This window comes from Scyliorhinus canicula, chromosome 6 (assembly GCF_902713615.1).
Source record: "Scyliorhinus canicula chromosome 6, sScyCan1.1, whole genome shotgun sequence".
Taxonomy (NCBI): Eukaryota; Metazoa; Chordata; class Chondrichthyes; order Carcharhiniformes; family Scyliorhinidae; genus Scyliorhinus; species Scyliorhinus canicula.
The window spans coordinates 183,773,213-183,797,725 of NC_052151.1; the positions used below are offsets into that span (position 1 = coordinate 183,773,213).

Below are 24,513 nucleotides of genomic sequence, written 5' to 3' on the forward strand. Positions count from 1 at the left end.
CAATTGTTGCTTATCCTCCTCCGTTAACGACAAATCTGATCCCTGTACTCACTTCGAAAAAGAATTCCAGAAGAGATATGAAATTCCTTTCTCGTGTTGAAGACGGCCATTTTGCGAGTTTCAGATTTAATGATTAGAAACTGGTCTCCTACAATGAAGGCCCGTCTGCTGGCTACAGGGATAAGCCCCTAGTCAGGTATCGCTAAAAAGTTTTCAAGAACTGTTAACTTGAGAAAACTGTCAGTATTTTGAATGTTGCTTTATTAATTTTAAGAAATTAACAAATCTTGTTAGCTGTGCCTTCTTTAACAGAGTCGACAAATTTATCTACAGAAAACCAAGTTGATTCAGCGTAAGATTGGTTCAGTCATATATTCAATAAGTTATTGTGTTTGATATTTTAAAATAACTGTTTAAAATTAGCCTGAAAATTAAAACTTCAGACAATGTGGAAGTTATTTTTAAGAAAAGTAACTCTGATTAAAAGCAAATCCATGGAGAGAACATACCGTTCTAAAAGAAAGTTGATAACGGGAATTTGGCAGCAATCCGACTTTTACTCTCAGTCCATTTGAGTGACATATATAAAAAAAACGTTTGAGAAAGATGCGAATGGCATCATTCCGAGCTATAAGCCCCTTTTTGTCTCTACAGGAAAATTAACCCTTTCGACAGGCTTTTGTGTATAATCCAGAAGATGTCAAAGACTTGACAATTCACATCCAATACAAAGTTAAAAATTGGTTGGGTGACACAGGAATTAACATCATTAACATAATTTTCCTATTTTGCATATTTAGACTTATCATTTACGTACTAATGTTGCTGATCAGATACTTCGGCTAATGCATGCCCCATCAATCCACATGTTTCATATTAATTCATATGCACCACTAGCCAATAACATAAAATTGGAAAGTTTCTGTTGAACTATTATTTGCTGCATTATTATTCATTTATTAGTGAATTATTATTGATTTATTACTAAATTACATAATCAATTTTGATAATTATTTTACCATTTATTACTAAATCATATACTCAACTTTTTAATGTATAATCATTTTATTTGTATACATGAAATTATTATTATTAATTGTTTATTACTGAATTATGTAATCATGATATCAATTTTTAATCAGTATATCAATGTTTTAAGCAACACTAAAGAAAGAAAAGTTGGATCCACACATCACATGTGAAGCAGGATTCATCATTTACATAACAAACCAATGTATCAAGTGCATTAAACAACTATTCACTGAACGCAAGTGGACAATCAATCAGAATGATTCACACTAACCCCACTGCGCCACCATTAGATCAAATAGAAATGCAGTATTATTATTGAAATGTTACTGATGAATCAATTATTTGACTATTATTAACATGTTGCTAATGGATTAATACTGAATCAATAGAATCAAATTTGATTAATTGTTATTTTATAATAATGATTCTTTAAGAATTATAATAATTTTTGCTGAAATGCTTGTAATGCAATGCTTACCCACTCTATTGTTTAAAACTGCAAGGACAATATGAATGAGTTATTCTTTGTGCTTTTACCTATCCTATCGCATTTATTATATTCTTTATCTTATTGTGATATATCTCACTTGATCTTTCGATTAATCAAAAGCACGGACTGATAGGAATCGACTATTTCCTGATAGATCTGATAGGTAAAAGAAGGCTATAAAGTGGGAATGACAAACTAGGAGAGATGATGTCGAAGGGAAGTGTTCAGATTCCTGGGACGTTGGAACCGGTTATTGGGAAGAAAAAGGTTCTGCCAGATGGGCTCCACCTGAACACGGTGAACAAGCATTGAGACAGTAACTAATAGAATAGAATCCTTACAATGAAGAATGAGGCCATTCAGCCCATTGAGTCTACTAAAACTTTGAAAGACCACCCCACCTAGGCCCAATACCCCACCCTATTCCTGCAACCCCACTTTAAGGAGCAATTTAGCGTGATCAATTCATCTAACCTGCCCATCTTTGGACTGTGGAAGGAAAATGGAGCACCCAGAGGAAACCCACGCAGACATGGGGAGAAGCCACACAGGCAGTCACCCAAGGCCGGAATTGAACCTGGGTCCCTGGCGCTGTGAGGCAGCAGTAATGATACAACAAAAAAACTTTAAACGGGTGAAGTGAAAAAAAGCTAGATACAAAAGCAGAACTTGGAGCAAAAAGGAAGAGTGTAGGAAAAATTAAAGAGAAGAGACAGAAATCTATAAAATTGCCAATGGAAGGGCTTATGTGGTATAGATGTTACCGAAAATGTTTTGTGAACACAATTGATGAGCTCTAGACAAAAATTATTATGGGTGTGTGATATGATATAAAGCATGGCAGATACAGCCTAGACTAGGGCAGGGCTGAGAACTGAATATTCCTGCTTATAAAATGTTTGAGGGGTTTAGATGAAGGCTGAAAAGGGAGGAATTGGGGATGAGGTGATATTGATTGAATATTCCATTGAGGGACTAGAACATTGGAATGATAAGGGCAGCACGGTGGCGCGGTGGGTTAGCCCTGCTGTCTCACGGCACTGAGGTTCCAGGTCAGATCCCGGCTCTGGGTCACTGCCCATGTGGAGTTTGCACATTCTCCCCGTGTTTGCGTGAGTTTCGCTCCCACAACCCAAAGATGTGCAGGATAGGTGGATTGGCCACGCTAAATTGACCCTTAATTGGAAAAAATTAATTGGGTACTCTAAATTTATTTTAAAAAAGGAATGATAAAAAGGGATTGACGCAAAAGTTGATTCGCATTGGTTTGAGTTCAGCAATGAAAAAGGAGTTGTCACTAATCGGGGTGATATTTTAGACTGTGACAGTTACACCATGCCCACAAAGCTAATTGGGAAATGGACACAACTCTTTAAAATAAAATATAGCAACATGAAATATTGCACTATAACTTCACAAAAGGGACCCTGGGAAGTCACAGGAATTGCGGTTTCTGAACTGACAGAGGCAATATGTCTTGAAAGATACTAAAAATGCAAATGCATTTCCCATGTGCTAAGTAACTACCATTTCAACGGAAGGGCTTTAAAATTACAATCACTGGTCCCATGAATATGGGACATCAAGCATTTCCCCATTGTGTGTCAAATACTTTGGCTTCAACAGATTCTGTGGACAACAGAATATCATACAATTTACAGTGCAGAAGGAGGCCATTCGGCCCATCGAGTCTGCACTGGCTCTTGGAAAGAGCACCCTACCCAAGGTCAACACCTCCACCCTATCACCATAACCCAGTAACCCCACCCAACACTAAAGGCAATTTTGGACACTAAGGGCAATTTATCATGGCCAATCCACCTAACCTGCGAATCTTTGGACTGTCCCCACAATATACCAAAACTGGCTAGAGAGAGCCAATACATTATCTATTCAGAAGGGAGTTTAGCAAGGAAGTCTGGGACCAGCAGCTCGGAGGGAGAGATTTTTCAGCAGACGGAAAGAGCTCTACCTCAATGACATTAATCTCGGGCGGCGAAAAGGGGCTAATTCATTTTATCTGTAAGATTATATTTCTTTTTTATAAATTTAGAATACCTAATTCATTTTTTCCAATTAAGGGGCAATTTAGCGTGGCCAATCCACCTACCCTGCACATCTTTGGGTTGTGGGGGCGAAACCCACGCAGACACGGGGAGAATGTGCAAACTCCACACGGACAGTGACCCAGAGCCGGGATTGAACCTGGGACCTCGGTGCCGTGAGGCCACAGTGCTAACCCACGGCGCCACCGTGCTGCCACCAATTTCACCTGAAAAAGCCAGAAACATACAAACTCCATTTCTCTTCTAAGAAGCAGGAGAGAATCCTTTAGGCCTGCACCATTTTCAACCATCATCTTAAGGACTGGAAACAAGTAACCTGTTTCTTTTTACTCTTAGTAATCTAAGTGCATGTTGCATCTCAAAAAATTGGCTCTTCTTGGGTGTGCGTTTGGTTGGGGACTGGGTTTTTGTTGCGTTTACATTTTGGGTGTTGTGAAAAATAAATGGTTATCCTTTCTTTTGATTCAAACTAACAAGAAAGCATGTTCATGTCTTCTTTAAAGTGACAGCGCCCAAAAGGGTTAAAACACCCCTTCTCAAAAATACATCCTATTGCGATCATTGTAGAGGTGAGAAAAGGGAAGAGTTATCCCACATCTGTCCCCGTCCGTAAAAAGACCACAGAATAGTGGGGTGGATATGGAGGAAGAGATGTATGTAAATAATGTAAAATGTAGAGGAGGAATGAGCAAATTTAGTTACATCAAGTTTATAGGTAGTGTAAGGGTCCTTCTTGTTTATTTCCTGTCAATTCCCTTATTTCACCTTTCTTTTATTTTGTCGTTACATTTTTGATCCATGGATGACTTATGGACCTGTGACTTAAGGCAAAAAAGCCTGCAAGAAGCCTGTACCTTTATTTCAAGCTTGGATTGCAACATCAGGAGAGATTAGTGATGACTGAGTTTGATTGATGTGGCTGATGGTCAATGAATTGGCCCAAAAGATTATGCTGTGTCTGCTAACAGGTGGAGATTGAATTTCATCCCACTGAAATGATTCAGAGACCTAAGGAGCTTTTAGTTTCATTCTGATAGTTTAGAGGGATGATCCACTTTCTTTCCACTCCATTTCCAGAAAGACTGTTTCTGAACTGGCAGAAAGCCTGCAAGAATCTGTGTACAGGAGAACCATTACAGGCGGTGAAGAAGCGGTTCCGAATCTGATAACTCTCTCTGATGAGCACCAACCAACTCTCTCTGCAGAAAAGGCTGAGGCTTGGAAATAAACCACAAACTCAAAGCAAAGTCTGATGAAACAGGGACTCTATCTCTCCAGAGAAATAAGACCATAGTACCATAAGACATAGGAACAGAATTAGGCCACTCAGCCCATCGAGTCTGCTCCACCATTCTAATCATGGCTGATATTCTCTCATCCCTATTCTCCTGCCTTCTCCCCATAACCCCTGATCTCCTTATTAATCAAAAACCTATCTATCTCTGTCTTAAAGACACTCAGTGATTTGGCCTCCACAGCCTTCTACGGCAAAGTGTTCCACAGATTCATCACCCTCTGGCTGAAGAAATCCCTCCTCATCATAGTTAGGCCAACGAGAGGCGAGGCCGTATTGGATTTGGTACTAGGTAATGAACCAGGACAGGTGTTAGATTTGGAGGTAGGTGAGCACTTTGGTGATAGTGACCACAATTCGATTACGTTTACTTTAGTGATGGAAAGGGATAGGTATATACACCGCAGGGCAAGTGTTATATCTGGGGGAAAGGCAATTGTGATGCGATGAGGCAAGACTTAGGATGCATCGGATTGGGAGGGAAACTGCAGGGGATGGGCACAATGGAAATGTGGACCTTGTTCAAGGAACAGCTACTGCATGTCCTTGATAAGTATGTACCTGTCAGGCAGGGAGGAAGTGGTCGAGCGAGGGAACCATGGTTTACTAAAGTCGTTGAAACTTGTCAAGAGGAAGAAGGAGGCTTATGTAAAGATGAGACGTGAAGGTTCAGTTAGAATGCTCGAGAGTTACAAGTTAGCTAGGAAGGACCTAAAGAGAGAGCTAAGAAGAGCCAGGAGGGGACATGAGAGGTCTTTGACAGGTAGGATCAAGGATAACCCCAAAGCTTTCTATAGATATGTCAGGATTAAAAGAATGACTAGTGTAAGAGTAGGGCCAGTCAAGGACAGTAGTGGGAAGTTGTGCGTGGAGTCCGAGGAGATAGGAGAGGTGCTAAATGAATATTTTTCGTCGGTATTCACACAGGAAAAAGACAATGTTGTTGAGGAGAATACTGAGATACAGGCTACTAGACTAGAAGGACTTGAGGTTCATAAGGAGGAGGTGTTAGCAATTCTGGAAAGTATGAAAGTAGATAAGTCCCCTGGGCCGGATGGGATGTATCCTAGGATTCTCTGGGAAGCTAGGGAGGAGATTGCTGAGCCTTTGGCTTTGGTCTTTAAGTCATCTTTGTCTACAGGAATAGTACCAGAAGACTGGAGGATAGCAAATATTGTCCCCTTGTTCAAGAAGGGGAGTAGAGACAACCCCAGTAACTATAGACCAGTGAGCCTTACTTCTGTTGTGGGCAAAGTCTTGGAAAGATTTATAAGAGATAGGATGTATAATCATCTGGAAAGGAATAATTTGATTAGAGATAGTCAACACGGTTTTGTGAAGGGTAGGTCGCGCCTCACAAACCTTATTGAGTTCTATGAGAAGGTGACCAAACAGGTGGATGAGGGTAAAGCAGTTGATGTGGTCTATATGGATTTCAGTAAAGTGTTTGATAAGGTTCCTCACAGTAGGCTATTGCAGAAAATATGGAGGCATGGGATTCAGGGTGATTTATCAGTTCGGATCAGAAATTGGCTAGCTGGAAGAAGAAAAAGGGTGGTGGTTGACGGGAAATGTTCAGACTGGAGTCCAGTTACTAGTGGCGTACCACAAGGATCTGTTTTGGGGCCACTGCTGTTTGTCATTTTTAGAAATGACCTGGAGGAGGGCGTAGAAGGATGGGTGAGAAAATTTGCAGATGACACTAAAGTCGGTGGAGTTGAGGACAGTGCGGAAGGATATTACAAGCTACAGAGGGACATAGATAAGCTGCAGAGCTGGGCTGAGAGGTGGCAAATGGAATTTAATGCAGAAAAGTGTGAGGTGATTCATTTTGGAAGGAATAACAGGAATACAGAGTACTGGGCTAAAATGGTAAGATTCTTGGTAGTATGGATGAGCAGAGAGATCTCGGTGTCCATGTACATAAATCCCTGAAAGTTGCCATCTTCGAGAGGATTGTTAAGAAGGCATACGGTATGTTAACTTTTATTGGTAGAGGGATTGAGTTTCGGTCATGTTGCAGCTGAACAAAACTATGATGCGGCCGCATTTGGAGTATTGCGTGCAATTCTGGTCGCCGCATTATAGGAAGGATGTGGAAGCATTGGAAAGGGTGCAGAGGAGATTTACCAGAATGTTGCCTGGTATGGAGGGAAGATCTTATGAGGGAAGGCTGAGGGACTTGAGGCTGTTTTCATTAGAGAGAGGTGACTTAATTGAGGCATACAAGATGATCAGAGAATTAGATAGGTGGACAGTGAGAGCCTTTTTCCTCGGAAGGTGATATCTAGCACGAGGGGACATAGCTTTAAATTGAGGGGAGATAGATATAGGACAGATGTCAGAGGTAGGTTCTTTACTCAGAGAGTAGTAAGGGCGTGGAATGCCCTGCCTGCAACAGTAGTGGACTCGCCAACATTAAGGGCATTTAAATGGTCATTGGATAGACATATGGATGATAAGGAATTCGTGTAGATGGGCTTTAGAGTGGTTTCGCAAGTCGGCGCAACATCGAGGGCCGAAGGGCCTGTACTGCGCTGTAGTGTTCTATGCTCTGTTATAAAGGATCGTCCCTTTAGTCTGAGATGGTGTCCTCTGGTTCTAGGTTTTCCTACTAGTGGAGACATCCTCTCCACGTCCACTCGATCCATGCCTCGCAGTATCCTGTAAGTTTCAATAAGAACCCCCTCATCCTTCTAAACTCCAATCCAGAATCCCCAACCGTTCCTCATACGACAAGCTCTTCATTCCAGGGATCATTCTTGTGAACCTCCTTTGGACCCGTTCCAATGCCAGCACATCCTTCCTTAGTTACGGGGCCCAAAATTGCTCACAATACTCCAAATGGGGTCTGACCAGAGCCTCATACAGCCTCAGAAGTACCTCCCTGGTCTTGTATTCCAGCCCTCGACATGAATGCTAAAATTGTGAGTACAAGCTGCAAACAAGGACTGTAATTCCCAAGCTTAGCGTGGAGAAAGCCTGCAGGAACCATCACCTGAAGCTAAGACTCTTCTCTTTCATTTATGTTTGTTACCCTTTTCCACCCTTCTGTGTTTGTCTGCTTGTGTGTGTGTGTATATATATATATATATATATAGAAGGTGGGTAGGCAAGTTACAGTAGAGGGTAGATACTTACTCATATTTAACCAACTATATCTGCTGATTATAAATAAACAGTAATTTGGGGTAGCACAAGTGGATAGCACTGTGGCTTCACAGCGCCAAGGTCCCAGGTTTGATTCCCCACTGGGTCACTGTCTGTGTGGAGTCTGCACGTTCTCCCCGTGTCTGCGTGGGTTTCCTCCGGGTGCTCCGGTTTCTTCCCACAGTCCAAAGACGTGCAGGTTAGGTGGATTGGCCATGCTAAATTGCCCTTAGTGTCCAAAAAGGTTAGAAGGGATTATTGGGTTACGAGGCTAGGGTGGAAGTGAGGACTTAATGTGGGTTGGTGCAGGCTCGATGGGCCGAACGGCCTCCTTCTGCACTGTATGTTCTATGTAATTGCATTTCAAGTTACAAACTTGATGACTGGAATTATTGGCCAATCAGGGTCAAAGATTTTGTGTATTTTTTATAAGAGTTATTGGTTAATTCACTTGGGTTGTGACTTCGAGTCACATGGGGCTGGAATTGACCGGGCACTTGCCCTGGGTGGCATGACAGTAGGAACAGACTAATTCGCCCAACCATTCCCTGCCACTTATTTGTGCTCAACCATGTGTTCGAAATCAGTATACTCCAACAAGTATGAAGCAGTACTGGATATCCTTCTAGGAAATGATGTTGAGCAGCGAGGCAATTTAAAGGCTGGCAAACATCAGGAAAATAACAACAAAAGTGGACAAAGGGGAGGACAATTAAAGATAATTCTCACATTTCTGCCCTCGGCCTGGTCCAGTGTCGCTCAATGCAAGCTTGACCAACATTTTCTGATTAAGCACTTTACAGCTTCAACAATTTCAGACCATGAACTCCTTCCCCCATTTTGATTCTTTTTTTTTTGCCATGTGCCAGTTTCAATCGTTTTTTATTATTTACTTTTGGACAAAGCTGTTCATTATTCGGCCATTCACAGTTATTCCGACAAGTGCTCAGTTTCTTTCCTACAACCATTACCAGTCCTTTTGGTGTTTGTTCATTGACATCTTTGACACCGAATCTCTCTCACCCTCCACCCTTTCCCATCTTTCCCTTTTGTTCTGCCTCGCTCCCTCTTTCAGTGGCATAAAACGCTTCACATTTCCATCTTCCTTCAGTTCTGCAGAAGAGTCCTATTTGTCTCAAAACGTTAACTCTGTTTTCTCTCCATAGATGCTGCCGGTCCTACTGAGTACTTCCAGCACTTGCCATTTTTATTAACTATAAGGGTAGTTACAGGACAACAAACTGGATGAGATCAAACCATCACAGATAAAAGGGAGAATCAAATTTTTGCCAAGGCAATGTCTTTACAGCTTGGCCCCTTGCTGGACCACATGATCCAGCCTGACCACTCCTACGCAGTCCTGGACTGCACAATCCATGACAATATCCATCTGGTCCGGGACCTAATTAATTTTACCCAGAGGACTGATATGTCAAGCGCCTTCCTGTCTCTTGACCAGGAGAAGGCGTTCGACAGGGTGGGGCACGAGTATTTGCTCGTGACTCTATGAGCTTTCGGGTTCGGGACGCACTTTGTCGCCCGGATCCGATTACTGTACGCTGCCTCAGAGTGTCTGATTAAGGTTAACGGGTCCCTGACGGCACCCCTTCGTTTTGGGAGAGGAGTGCGCCAGAGCTGCCCCTTGTCCGGCCATCTTTATTCTCTGTGAGTGGAGCCTTTCCGGCACCGCCTGCAGAGGAGGTTGTCGGGGCTGGTTCTGCACGAGCCGGACATGGCGGTGTCCTCTTGGCTTACGCTGGCTTGTGCTCCTCATGTTCACTGACCCCGGTGACCTGCGGAGGATGCGGGAGTGTCAGGCTGTGTACTCCGCCGCGTCTTCCGCATGGATCAACTGGGCTAAATGTTCCGGACTACTGGTCGGTCTGTGGCAGATGGACCCCCTCCCAGAGGAGCTTAGGCCCTTCAGCTGGAGCCGGACCAACATCCTCTACTTGGGAGTCCATCTTTGCCCGGCAGAGGAAGCCTGGCCGGCGAACTGGCAGGAGTTGGAGACCAAGGTCACCACTCGCCTGGGACACTGGACAGGACTGCTCCGAATGCTGTCCAGGGGTCGAGTTCTTGTCATAAACCAACTGATTGCCTCCATGTTGTGGTACCGGCTGACCCCTCCCCCTGACTTTGTCAAACGCACCCAGAGAACCCTGCTTCAGTTCTTCTGGGACAAAGGATTGCACTGGGTCACTGCGGAGGTCTTGAGTCTCCCGATTGCGGAGGGCGGTTTGGCGCTGGTGTTCCTTCGCACCCAGATTGCGACTTTCCGCATTCAGACTCTGCAGCAATACCTGTACGTTGAGCCACCTCCACGATGGTGTGCCCTGGCGACATATTTCTTCTGCCAGGTGCACGGCCTGAACTACGACGTGCAATTCCTGTTCGTTGACCAGCAAGGTCTTCGGACTTCTTTGTGGGCGCTGCTCGTCTTGTACCAGGACCGCCTCAAAGTCTGGAACATGGTTGCCACGTGCCGCAGCTCTCTCCCGTCAGGAGTAGTGGCTATCGTAAGGGAGCCGCTGCTCAGGAATCCGCACCTCCACCAATATCCATTCCGGTGGGTGGCGGAGCGGAGGGCTGTGGATACCGGGGTGAGCAGGATCGGGCACATGCTGGGTGGCGGAGGGGCGGGCTGGATGACACCCTGCAAGCTCGCTGAGCGCGGAGCGGTGTCCGGGACGCAGCCAATGCCATCCAAGGCCTCAAAACGGTTGTGCTCGGCCCCACGGGCACACTTGGACTCGAGACGGCGCGGTTGTGCGGTGGCATCCCGTCTGAGCGGACTGCTGCTCGGACTGAATTCCACATTGGTCCCAAACCCCGGAACCCCTCCCAGGTGCTGGTGCCCCACAGCCCCAGCCTCCTTGCGGAAATACCCTCCGTGCCTTTTCGCACCACGTGGATAGTTTCCTGTACGCCCTGCTATTGCAACCTTTAACCTCCTTGTCCTCGCCCGCCGCCCGGACACGCCTTGGCGTGCCTCGTTGCCATCAGGCAGCGGAGGTCCCCACTGGTTGTCCCTCTACGGAGTTGTCCTCCCTGTACAACTTGGGGACCTGGGGTGGAGGGTGCTGCACATGGCAGAGCCGTCCAACTGTAGATTAAATCACTTCATGGCCTTCCCAAAGAGCTGCCACTTTTGCGGCCTGGTGGAGACCCTGGAACAGGTTTATGTTGTCCGTCCTAGGCTGCACTCCCTTTTTTATTTCTTAACAACGTTGTTGTTGAGGTTTTCTTTGCACTTCAGCCCCACGCTCCTGATCTACGGACATCGAGTGTGGAGGGGGGCGGGGAGGGCGGAGGACCTCCTCGTGAACCTGCTCCTGGGCCTGGCCAAACTTGCCATTTATAGGCCCAGGCAGCGGGCGACCGAGGGGGCCGTCCAGCCCGACTGCCCATCTTTCGCAGCCTCGTTCGCGGCTGGGTGTCTCTGGAGAGGGAGCATGTGGTGTCCACGGGCACACTCAAGACCTTGCGTGCTCGGTGGGCACAGCAAGGGTTGGATTGTCTTATCGATCCCAATTGTTGCACTTTAATTTGACGGGTTTGGCTAAGTTTTCGTTTCCCTTCTCGTTCTTTTTGGGCTGTCCGCCGCTCGTTGTTTTGGAGCAATCTCCCTTTTTGTTTTATCCGTCAGTCATGTTATGTTCTTCTGCTTAGTTGACACACCGAGCATCACGCCAGTGTAAGTGGCGGATGCCGGATTAACTCCTGCTACATGTAGATAAATGTAGCAAGTCATGATTTCACCAAAAAACAAAAAGAAACAGACCAAAAAAACACTGAAATAGAAAAAAATGCTTTCCTTTTGCCTTTCTGACCTTAAAATTATGGCAGTTAGACCTTACAGAAGGTAAAGGTCTGTGCAAACATAGCAAAAGAAGGAGGCCATCCAGGCCTCCAAGCCTCTTCTATCATTCAATTAGATCATGGCCGATCGGCAGCTTAATTCCATCTTGGGTATGTAGCCACCTGGGGTGGCCACTGCCCAACACAAAATGGAAGATTACAAGGAATGCAGGGAAAATGGACATGTTGCAAAAGCAAACAGCTTGCAGAGCGCTTGTGCAGAAACCAGACAGCACTGTGAAAGAAAACAAGTTAGCATACTAATGAAGCGATACCGGGCGATTCCCAGGTACAATAGAAACAAGTTGACGCAAATCGATACATTGAATAGAAGGCCAGACTTCTCGGCGCCAAAAGAAGTCCAAAACAATAAGTCCCAAGAACCGCCCAGTGATCGAGGAACTGCCCCGTTATTGGAGAATTCAAATCAATCGATTGGGAAGAGACCCAATCGATTGCGAGTGGATAGAGGGTCCGCCCAGGTGGGCGTGAGACCCTGAGAGGTATAAGACAGAGACCACGACCCCAGCTCTCTCTGCCAGCCTCTCCTTGACCAGCCAGCCCTCCCAGCAGAACACCATTGCAGCAGAAGAACCTTGAGAAGGAGAGGCCTGGACAGTAGCCACCATCACGTACGTGTCATACAACGCACGCTACGAGAGTAGACACTCCTGACCCCCTTTAGTCCATAACTACTGGAAGCCTGCGCACCCAGGACAAAGCTAGAGGCCGTTGTACCCTGATCCGGCAGTCCCCTTATCCAGATAAGTATTTGGCCTATTAGTGGTAGGATTAGCCTAGTCTTATAGTTTTATATGCATGATTAGTAGATTATTGTAATATAATAAACGTGTCTTGTTTGAACTTACTAACTGGTGTATGGATTTATTGCTTTGAACTTGAAACTTGTGGCAGTATCTTAACGATACCTGGCGACTCTAGAGCTAAGGAACGAAACAGAGCCAAATTGAGTGTAAAGCACACTCACCCAGAACGAGCAACAGGTACGCATTACCTAACACAAATCGATCAATACTGGTATTGAGTTTCAATTAACCCGCAGCCTAAACAGCTTTGTTTGGGCAGAGATTTCCAGATCTCCACTACCCTTTGCATGAAAAAGTGCTTCCTGACATCTCCTGCCCCCCACCCCAAAATGGCCTGGCTGTAATGTTAACGTTGTGCCAGAGGAAATAGCTTCTCTTGAGTTGACTCAATCAAATCCTTTAATCATCTTAAACATAAACGGGTGGGAAATGTTCTGATCAGAGAGGATTACGGTACAGAAGAGGCATATTTCCACAGAAGTAAAAGGTGGTTTAGTATAATCTGGAGTACTTGCTGAAGAGGTTAAAGTGAAAATAAGCCAAAATGGCATATGGTGAATCTGGGGTTACAAAGAATATCGAAGAAAAGCAAACAAAACTAGCAAGACTGGCAGATAAAATTGTAAGATTATCAGAAGCAGGACTAGGCCATTCAGGCCCTTGAGACTGCACCACCAGTCATGGTTGATCTCATTGTGGCTTTAACACCACTTTCCTGCCTGTCCCCCATGACCCTCGACTCACACTATCTGTCGGGTTCAGCCTTGAGTTTCTTCAATAAGCCCGTCTCCAATACTCTCTGTGGAAGAGAATTCCAAAGACGAATGTTCCTCAGAGACCGTTTAATCTTAAGCTGTGCCCCCTCGTTCTAGGTTCCCCCATGAGGGGAAACATCCTTTCACCAATTACCCTGCCAAGCCCCTTTCAGAACCATCTATGTTTCAGTATGGTCAGCTCTCATTCTTCTAAACGCCAATGAGTGTCAGCCTAACCTGCTCAGCCTTTCCTCATAAGAAAATGCATTCATCCCAAGAATCAACAGTGAACCTTCTCTCATCTGCTCACCATGCACGTAAGGAGACCAAAACTGTACACAGTACTCTAGAATATGGTCTCACCAGTGTGCCATACAGTTGTAGCAAGACTTTCCCACTTTTACACTCCACCTCCCTTACAATAACATAAAGGAAAATATTTACGGAATCAGTCAAATAGAGGGAGGGTCTGATTAATAATGAAAAAGGAAATCCTGACTTCCAGTGGCGACTATGAAGGAGTAAGTCGCACATTTGGTGGCTCCTGCTGGGGTCGGACTTTTGGACCTTTTCCCCCGATTTTCTACGGGACTTGAACTGTAAAACTGGTGACGGAGGCAATTGCGTACTGAATTCCCACGTCGGTGCATGGAGAGAAGGACTAGAAGTGCTCGTAAAGGCAGAAACAGGAAGACAGAGAAGGCTTGGGCTGAAGCTGCAGCAGGAGACAGCATGGCAGAGGACTGGACCTCTGGTTTGTCGACCCAGCGGTCAACAGAGCAGCTGCTTCAAGTTATTCAGGAAGGCTTTGCTAAGCAGAAACGGGACTGCTTGGACCTGATAAAAGAGTCAATTGAGCGGCTGGAGCTTAGATTGGACGGCCAAGATCGGGCGATCCAGAAGGTAGAGAAGGCGCTGGCTGAGCAGGAGGAACATAAAACTGCGGTGGAGCTGGAGGTGGGGATGCTGAGAGACCAGCAGAAGAAGCTCCTGGAGATGGTGGAGGACCTAGAGAATAGGTCCCGCCAGCAGAACTTGAGAATCGTTGGGCTCCCGGAGGGGTCCGAAGGAGCGGACGCTGGGGCATACATTGGATATGTTTGTGAAGCTGCTGGGGGATGGGGCATTCTCCCGAGCCTTGGAGGTGGACAGGGCTCAGAACACTCGTCAGGAAGCCGCGAATGGGAGACCCCCCCCGAGGGCAATGGTGGTGAGATTCCACAGGTACTTGGATAAGGAGCATATTCTACAGTGGGCCAAGCAGACATGGAGCTGTAAGTGGGACAACAGTATCCTGCGGGTTTACCAAGACCTGAGTGTGGAGGTGGCCAGGAGAAGAGCAGGCTTCAGCCAGATTAGGTCGATCTTTTTAAAGAAAAAGGTGAAGTTCGGACTGTTGTATCGGCCTGTCCCTGGGTCACGCACGAGGATCAGCACTTTTATTTTGAGTCGCCTGAGGACACGCTGGACTTTGTGAAAAGGAAAGGACTGGTGGTGGACTGAGAACTTTTGAATTTTGCTGCAAAGTTCATGTTTTTTGTTTTGTTTTTATGTTCTTTTAAATGAAAGGTTCTCGTTTTTTGTTTTGTGGAAGCTGATTGTGATGCCTTTTGCATTGATTTGGGACCAGTGGTAGAGCTGAGTGAGTGAAGGTTTTCATTTTAACTGTTGGGGGATGGAGGTGTGCTTGTTTAGATCTTGGTGTTTTTCTGTCAGGCAATTGTGGGGATTGTTTGATGTTGGAGTATGTTTGTATGAGTGGGGGGGTGGGGGGGGGGGGGGGGGGGGGGGGGGGGGGGGTACAATAGGTGGGAAACTATCTGGCGCCAGGGATGGGGGCCACCAAGCTAGCTGGGCAGGCTAGCTCACAGAAGCGCAGTGGGGGGATGTGCATATGTTTGGTTTAGTAAAGGGGTTGGGTTACAGGGTGTTGTTACTAGGGGGTAGTAGGGGGTAAATGTTCTGCTGATGAGGGAGGGACTTGAGCTGAGGGACAGAGAGGAGGTTGGGGGCGGGGGCTGCCTGGGGGGCGGGCCGGTGGAGGCGCGGGGCACGGGCTGGAGGCTGGCCCAAAAAAGGGGATGGCTGATCGGCGAGGGGGGGGGGTGGCAATGAGCCCCCCAAATAGGCTGATCACCTGCAATGTTTGAGGGTTAAATGGGCCGGTCAAGAGGGCACGTGTGTTCGTGCATCTAAAGGGACTGAAGGCGGACGTGGTAATGTTGCAGGAGACGCACCTAAGAGTAACTGACCAGATTAGACTGAGGAAACGCTGGGTCAGTCGGTTTTCCACTCGGGACTAGATTCAAAGACGAGAGGGGTCGCGATCCTGATCAATAAGCGGGTGGTGTTTGAGACGGGTAGAATAGTTTTGGATTCATAGATTATCATAGAATTTACAGGGCAGAAGGAGGCCATTCGGCCCATCGAGTCTGCACCGGCTCTTGGAAAGAGCACCCTACCCAAGGTCAACACCTCCACCCTATCCCCATAATCCAGTAACCCCACCCAACACTAAGGGCAATTTTGGACACTAAGGGCAATTTATCATGGCCAATCCACCTAACCTGCACATCTTTGGACTGTGGGAGGAAACCGGAGCACGGGAGGAAACCCACACACAGACGGGGAGGATGTGCAGACTCCGCACAGACAGTGACCCATGCCGGAATCGAACCTGGGACCCTGGAGCTGTGAAGCGATTGTGCTATCCACAATGCTACCGTGCTGCCCCTCTTGTGGGATGTGGGAGGTCGGTACATTATGGTCAGTGGGAAACTGGAGGGGGTGCAGGTGGTATTAGTAAATGTGTATGCACCAAATTGGGATGATGTGGAGTTTATAAAGAGGATGCTGGGGAAGGTACCGGACCTGAACTCGCACAGGTTGGTCATGGGAGGGGACTTCAACACAGTTATTGACCCTGGCTTGGACCGGTCAAGCTCGAAAACGGGCAGGGTGCCAGCAATGGCAAAGGAACTAAAAGGGTTCATGGAGCTGATGGGGGAGGGGGGGTGGATCCATGGAGATTTGGGCAGCCGAGGGTGAAGGAGTTCTCCTTCTACTCACACGTGCATAAAGTGTACTCCCGGATTGATTTCTTTATTTTGAGCAGGGCCTTACTGGCAGGGGTGGTGGACACTGGGTATTCGGCGATCACAATCTCAGACCAGGCTCCGCACTGGTTGACCTGCAAGTTAGTAAAGACAGTAACCAGCGCCCGCACTGGAGGTTAGATGTGAGACTTTTGGCTGACAAAGGGTATGCGAGCGGCTGAGGAAATGTATTCAGAACTACCTGCAGATGAACGACACGGGGGAAATTTCAGCAGCGGTGGTCTGGGAAGCACTGAAGGCGGTGGTCAGAGGGGAGCTGATCTTGATACGGGCCCATAGGGAGAAGGTGGACATGGCAGAGATGAACCGACTGGTAAAGGAGATACTACAGATCGACAGGAGGTATGCGGAGACCCCAGAGGCAGGGCTTTTAAGGGAACGGCGGAGGCTGCAGGTGGAGTTCGGCTTGTTCACCACAGGGAGGGCGGTGGAGCAGCTGAGAAAGGCGAGCGGGGGGCGATCTATGAGCATGGAGAGAAGGCCAGCAGAATGCTTGCACAGCAGCTTAGAAAGAGGAAGGCAGCCAGGGAGATAGGGAAAGTAAATGACAGAGATGGGAACCTGGTTGGAGATTCGGGAGGGGTGAATGAGGCGTTTAGAGATTTCTACAGTAGGCTGTATAGGTCGGAACCCCCTACGGGGCCGATGGGGATGAGGCACTTCTTTGGGGGGGGGGGGGGCTGAATTTCCCAAAGGTGGACGGGGAGCGGGTAGAAGGGCTGGGGGCCCCGATCGGGTTGGAAGAGATAGTGGAGGGTCTGAAGGCCATGCAGTCGGGTAAAGCTCCGGGGCCGGACGGATACCCAGTGGAGTTTTATAAAAAGTTCTTTGGGATATTGGGGTCAGTGTTGATGAGGATGTTCAATGAGGCAAGGGAGAGAGGGGTGCTGCCCCCGACGATGTCACAGGCCACGATTTCGCTGATTCTGAAGCAGGACAAGAACCCGGAGCTGTGTGGGTCCTGCAGGCCGATATCCCTGTTGAATGTGGACACCAAACTGCTGGCCAAAATTTTGTCCTCCAGGATTGAGGATTGTGTTCCGGACGTTATTGGGGAGGACCAGACGGGGTTTGTTAAGGGCAGGCAATTGGTGGCCAATGTAAAGGTTGTTAAACATGATCATGATGCCCACGGAAGGTAGGGAGGTGGAGGTAGTGATCGCAATGGATGCAGAAAAGGCTTTTGATTGGATAGACTGGGATGGATCGGATTTGTGCGGGGCTTTAGTTACCTAGGCATTCAAGTGCCGCGGGACTGGGACCGGCTGCATAAATTGAATCTGGCCCGGCTGGTGGACCAAATGAAGGACGATTTTCGGAGATGGGACGCACTTCCGTTGTCTCTGGCTGGGAGGGCGCAGACGGTGAAGATAACGGTCCTCCCGAGATTCCTGTTTGTGTTTCAATGTCTCCCCATCTTTATTCTGCGGTCCTTTTTTAAACGGGTCAACAAAGTGATCTCTGGCTTTGTTTGGGTGGGCAAGACCCCACGAGTAAGGAAGGTAATGCTTGAGTGGAGTCGGAGAGAGGGCAGGCTGGCACTGCCAAATTCTTGTAATTATTACTGGGCAGCGAATATAGCCACGATCAGGAAGTGGGTGGTGGGGGGAGGGGTCAGCATGGGAGTGTATGGAGGCAGCTTCATGCAAGGGCATCAGTCTGGGGGCGTTAGTAACTGTGCCTCTGCCGTTCCCGCCGGCACGGTACTCCACCAGCCCCGTGGTGGTGGTGGCCCTGTGAGTCTGGGGGCAATGGAGGAGACATGTGGGAGTGGAGGGAGCATCGGTCTGGTCCCCAATCTGTAACAATCACCGGTTTGCCCTGGGAAGTATGGATGGGGGGTTCCGGATATGGCGGAGAGCAGGGATTGAGAGGATGAGGGATATGTTTATAGAGGGGAGCTTTCCGAGTATGAGGGCGCTGGAGGAGAAGTTTAGGTTGGCGAGGGGAAACAAATTCAGGTATCTGCAGGTGCGGGACTTCCTACGTAAACAGGTGTCAACCTTCCCGCTCCTACCGCTAAGGGGGATTCTGGACAAGGTAGTTTCCAGAGGGTGGGTAGGAAAAGGGAGCGTCTCGGACATTTACAAGGAACTTATGGGGTCAGAGGAGACGCAGACCGAGGAGCTGAAGCGCAAGTGGGAGGAGGAGCTGGGAGGAGAGATAGAGGATGGTCTATGGGCGGATGTGTTGAGCAGAGTCAACGCATCCGCAACATGTGCCAGGCTCAGCCTGATCCAATTTAAGGTCGTTCACCGGGCTCACATGACAGTGGCCCGGATGAGCAGATTCTTTGGGGTGGAAAACAGGTGCGCAAAATGTGCGGGAGGACCAGCGAACCATGTCCACATGTTCTGGGCATGTCCGAAGGTTAGGGGATTTTGGCAGGGGTTTGCAGATGTCATGTCCACAGTGTTAAAAACAAGGATGGAGCTGAGTCCAGAGGTGGCGATTTTCGGGGTGTCGGAAGACCCGGGAATCCAGGAGGAGAAAGAGGCAGACCTTCTGGCCTTTGCTTCCCTGGTAGCCCGGAGACGGATACTATTAGCTTGGAGGGACTCAAAGCCCCCGATGTCGGAGATATGGCTATCGGACATGGCTAGTTTTCTCTGTTGGGAGAAAATCAAGGGTTTGCCCGGAGATGGTAACCGTTCGTCGACTTCTTCGCGGAAAATTAATCGTCAGCAGAAGGGGAGTTAGTTTAGCTTAGAGTAGGGGGTTAATAAAGGTGGGACCTGTAAGGGAGGGAGATGGCTTTTGCACTATGTTTATAGTTTCATGTACATTATGTATTTTGTTGTTGTTATAATACCAAAAATACCTCAATAAAATGTTTATTAAAAAGAAAAAGGAAATCCTTTTTGGGACAAAGAATTGGCAGATATGTAGGGCACGATTCTCCGCTCCCCACGCCGGGTGGGAGAATCGCGGGAGGGCCGGGCGAATCACGACACGCCGCCCTGGCACCCCCCGCGATTCTCCTTACCCCCCCCCCCCCCCCAAAATGGCGTGTCGCGGAATCGCCGCTCTTCACAGCGACCGGCGATTCTCCGGCCCGGATGGGCCGAGCGGCCTGACGTTCCCGACCTGTTCACGCCGGCGGCAACCACACCTGGTCGCTACCGGAGTGAACATAGCGCGAAAGGTAAGTTTGGGGCCTGTGGGCGGCGGAGAGGGGATCGAGCACCACGGCAGCGCTCGGGAGGGGACTGGCCCGCGATCGGTGCCCACCGATCTTCGGGCCGACGTCTCCAAGAGACGCACTCTTTCCCCTCCACCACCCCGCAAGATCAAGCCGCCATGTCTTGCGGGGCAGCGGAGGGGAAGACGGCAACCGCGCATGCGCGGGTTGGAGCCGGCCAACCTGCGCATGCGCGGCTGACATCAATTAGGCGCCGCCGTCGTGTCATTCTCGGCGCGCCGCTTTGACGCAAGGGTCAAGGCCCGGCGGCCGGGTTTCTCACAACACAGCTCCTTGCCCCCCTTTGGGGGGGGGGGGGGGGGGGTGAATATGGTACGAGGAGCGGCCTCTGACGCCGTCGTGAAACTCGGCCGAGTTCACGACGGCCTTCCCGATGCCGCGCGGGAGCGGAGAATTGCGCCCGTAATGCTTAAGATGGAAGTTGCTGAGATACAAAATGAGGCCTTTGCTCTAGAGTTCATGGAAGAGTGGAGAAGAGTCAGGGACTGGAATACGAGGAGAGTATGGACCAATTAGATACTATTAATAACTTAAAATGAAGAAGTAACACTGAGAAAATTAGTGCAACCCAAAGTGCAAAAAATGCCAGATCTCTGATGTCGTGTATCCTCAGATGCTGAGGAAAGTCAAAGAGGAAATAGCAAAGGCTTTGAGCCTCGGAACTGCCGAGATATAATCTACACCATGTTTTAAAAAGCTAGGATCCAGCAGGCTGCCATTTTTGCTACTTTACCTCTACACTTTTAGTTATCTGCCTTCATCTTCAGTATCAGCCAGGGGTAACAGGGCTGGAAGAAGTCACACAAATAAGGTGTGAGATGGGGTGGAGGTGCGGGAGGTGAGCCCATGGAGTAGTTTAAACACTAGAACAAAACTGTTGTATCTGAGATGTTTGCGTGCCTGAAATCAATGGTAAAGACAGGAGTGACAAGCGAACAGAATTCTGTACAGGATACGATATCGACATCAGTGTCACATTGAGGTTTACAGCTGGTGGAGGAGAGGAAGCCAATCAACGGCGAATATAGTAATCAAATTGTTGGGGGATTGGGGGGGGGGGGGGGGGGGGGGGGGGTGGGAGGGTCGGGGTGTTGATAAAGCAACACAATGAGCCTGCGGCTGAGTATGGAATACAGGAGTTGAAGCAACCAAGTGCTTCTTGTCAGCTGCAGCTACAAAATGTGACAAATACACTCCGAAGGACTGGCAGCACATCAAGAACATGACCAGCAAAACAGCGTGAAGAGCTCTATCATTATCAGAAGACTTTTTGTTCATCACTACAGACTGTAATAAAATGCAAATACTTGCATGATGGTAATATAATGCATTTGAACTTGTGAGAAAAAAAGAATCCCAGGTGGGAGGACACCTGTTTGTAGTGTCAATACCTTATTTAGGAGATGACTTTTTTAGGTACAGTATTTTGCACAGGTCACATGATAACTGGTCATCTGAGTTTATCTGAAAAATGCATTGAAAAGGGCAGGAAGCTGAGAGATCCATATAGAAGCTTTCACCCAGGGAGAGTTAGAGAAACAGTCACGGCTTTTGCAGTAAGTAACTGTGAAGTTTGAAAGTGCTAAGCTTGCAGAACCAGAGAAAGGAATCTTCTACCCTGCTGTAGACCTGAATTAATCTATGCATACCTGTTAAAACAACCTCTGGAAATTTAACAGTGGAAGTCATCATAGCTGAAAATACAACTCTACAACCTTGAGACCTGAACAGCAGACAAGGCAACACTTCATGTTAAGCAGCATGGTTCAATTCCCGTACCAGCCTCCCCGAACAGGTGCCGGAATGTGGCGACTAGGGGTTTTTCACAGTAATTTCATTTGAAGCCTACTTGTGACAATAAGCGATTTTCATTTCATTTCATCTTCAAAACATATAGCATGGGTCGAATATGGACTAATCTTGATATATGTTTACAAACAACATTTAATCTTTATGTGTATATTAGTAACTTTATCTTCTGTTAAGTAACTTCAAGAGCAATGGGGTGGGATAAACTAATCTTTGTTAAGAAAAAGGTTTGGCTGCCAGGTTATTTAAAAATGTTTTTTTAGAGTACCCATTCATTTTTTCCAATTAAGGGGCAATTTAATGTGGCCAATCCTCCTATCCTGGGTTGTGGGGGGCGAAACCTACGTAACACGGGGAGAATGTGCAAACTCCACACGGACAGTGACCCAGGGATCAAACCTGGGACCTCGGCGCTGTGAGACAGCAGTGTTAACCACTGCACCACCTTGCTGCCCTGCTGTCAGGTTACTTTAACCTGAATTTATCACTTCACATTTAATAAAATACACACACATTGTTCATGGTTGAATTTGGGGAAACATCTTTTGAAACATCCATGACACCCTCAAACAACACTGCTACAAAAACACACTTCAAAAGTACTTCACTGACTGTACTCTGAGTTCCCTGAGATTCTCCAATTCTTACCTCTTCTGCATCTCTGACTTTCATAATCAATCATAGAATTTACAGTGCTGAAAGAGGCCATTCGGCCCATCGAGTCTGCATTGGCCCTCGGAAAGAGAACCCTACTCAAGCCCACGCCTCCACCCTATCCCCGTAACCTGGTAACTACTTAATCTTTATGGATACTAAGGGCAATTTAGCATGGCCAATCCATCTAAGGCGCACATCATTGGACTGTGGGGGGAAAGCAGAGCGGCTGGAGGAAACCCACGCGGACACAGAGAGAACGTGAAGACTCCGCACAGACAGTGACCCAAGCCGTGAATCAAACCTGGGACCCTGGAGCTGTGAAGCAACCGTGCTAACCACTATGCTAACATGGTGGCCTTGCCTTCAACTCAAAAATAATGTCTCAAAACCACCCTCTATCTAAATATTTATCTTTCTTCCTTTAAGACGCTCCTTCAAATCCACCTCTTTTCTCAAGATTTGGTCACCTGCCCTAATGTAGTTCGGTGTCCATCTTTCTGCTGTGAAATATTTTCAGATGTCCAACTACATTAAACCGCGATATAAATGCTGTAACAAAGAACTTTCGGACGTCCTGAAGTTGTGCAAAGGGATTACATGCAAATGATGTCTTTCAAAAGGAGCTGTCTGCCAGGAGTGAAATGTGAATTGTCTGCTTAAAGCTCAGGTGGGGTGTTATTGGTCCTCCGGGGCTGTAGAGGGCGCTGTTGCTGGAGTCTCCAAGACAAGACACCTCTTGATTCCCCGACATCCTCGTCGATTCTGGCAGGTGCCATGTCAACGGAAGTTTAGGCCGCGGTTTGGATTCAAACAGGCGGAGAATGGAGCAGCGCCGGGCGGCAGGGCTGCTCAGCCTGCCCACGGGGCCTGACTCGCTCTGCTTCAACAAGGACGAGTTTATTAAGGTAAAGCTGCCGCCACCTCGGACGCCGCACACCCTCCAGATTGAGCGCACCTGCAGCCAACGCCAGGAACCAAAATACTCCCGACCATCCTGCACCAACCCTGACACTATCCCCTCCCCTCACTGTCTTCCCCCCTCACTGTCTCCCCCCCCCCCACTGTCTTCCCCCCCCCACTGTCTCCCCCCCCCCACTGTCTTCCCCCCCCACTGTCTTCCCCCCCCCTCACTGTCTTCCCCCCCTCACTGTCTTCCCCCCCCTCACTGTCTTCCCCCCCTCACTGTCTTCCCCCCCCCACTGTCTTCCCCCCCCCTCACTGTCTTCCCCCCCCTCACTGTCTTCCCCCCCCTCACTGTCTTCCCCCCCCCTCACTGTCTTCCCCCCCTCACTGTCTTCCCCCCTCACTGTCTTCCCCCCCTCACTGTCTTCCCCCCCCCCCACTGTCTTCACCCCCCCCCCCACTGTCTTCCCCCCCCCTCTGTCTTCCCCCCCCCCCTCTGTCTTCCCCCCCCCCTCTGTCTTCCCCCCCCTCACTGTCTTCACCCCCCTCACTGTCTTTCTCCCCCCCTCGCTGTCTTTCTCCCCCCCTCGCTGTCTTTCTCCCCCCCTCGCTGTCTTCTCCCCCCTCACTGTCTTCCCCCCCCCTCACTGTCTTCCCCCCCTCGCTGTCTTTCTCCCCCCTCGCTGTCTTTCTCCCCCCCCTCGCTGTCTTTCTCCCCCCCTCGCTGTCTTTCTCCCCCCCTCGCTGTCTTTCTCCCCCCCTCGCTGTCTTTCTCCCCCCTCGCTGTCTTTCTCCCCCTCGCTGTCTTTCCTCCCCCCTCGCTGTCTTTCCCCCCCCTCGCTGTCTTTCCCCCCCCCCCTCGCTGTCTTTCTCCCCCCCCTCGCTGTCTTTCTCCCCCCCTCGCTGTCTTTCTCCCCCCCTCGCTGTCTTTCTCCCCCCCTCGCTGTCTTTCTCCCCCCCTCGCTGTCTTCTCCCCCCCCTCGCTGTCTTTCTCCCCCCCTCGCTGTCTTTCGCCCCCCCTCGCTGTCTTTCGCCCCCCCCCTCGCTGTCTTTCGCCCCCCCTCGCTGTCTTTTCGCCCCCCCTCGCTGTCTTTCGCCCCCCCTCGCTGTCTTTCGCCCCCCCTCGCTGTCTTTCGCCCCCCCCTCGCTGTCTTTCGCCCCCCCTGCACTATCCTTCCCCCCCCTCTGCACTATCCTTCCCCCCCCTCTGCACTATCCTTCCCCCCCCTGTCTGACCCCACTGTCTTTCGCCCCCCCCCTCGCTGTCTTCCGCCCCCCCCTCGCTGTCTTTCTCGCCCCCCCCTCGCTGTCTTTCCCCCCCATCGCTGTCTTTCGCCCCCCCCTCGCTGTC

General features: G+C 48.6%; 1 protein-coding gene across 1 annotated transcript in view; it reads left to right on the top strand.

Annotated features, from left to right (window-relative positions):
- The first annotated feature begins 22,987 nt into the window (after positions 1 to 22,987).
- Positions 22,988 to 24,513, top strand: part of cog2 (component of oligomeric golgi complex 2) — an 86,627-nt gene continuing 85,101 nt past the window's right edge. The window contains exon 1 of the mRNA XM_038801066.1: positions 22,988 to 23,164. Coding sequence (XP_038656994.1) covers positions 23,081 to 23,164 — 84 coding nt within the window. The 5' untranslated portion in view covers positions 22,988 to 23,080. The remainder of the gene's footprint in view (positions 23,165 to 24,513) is intronic.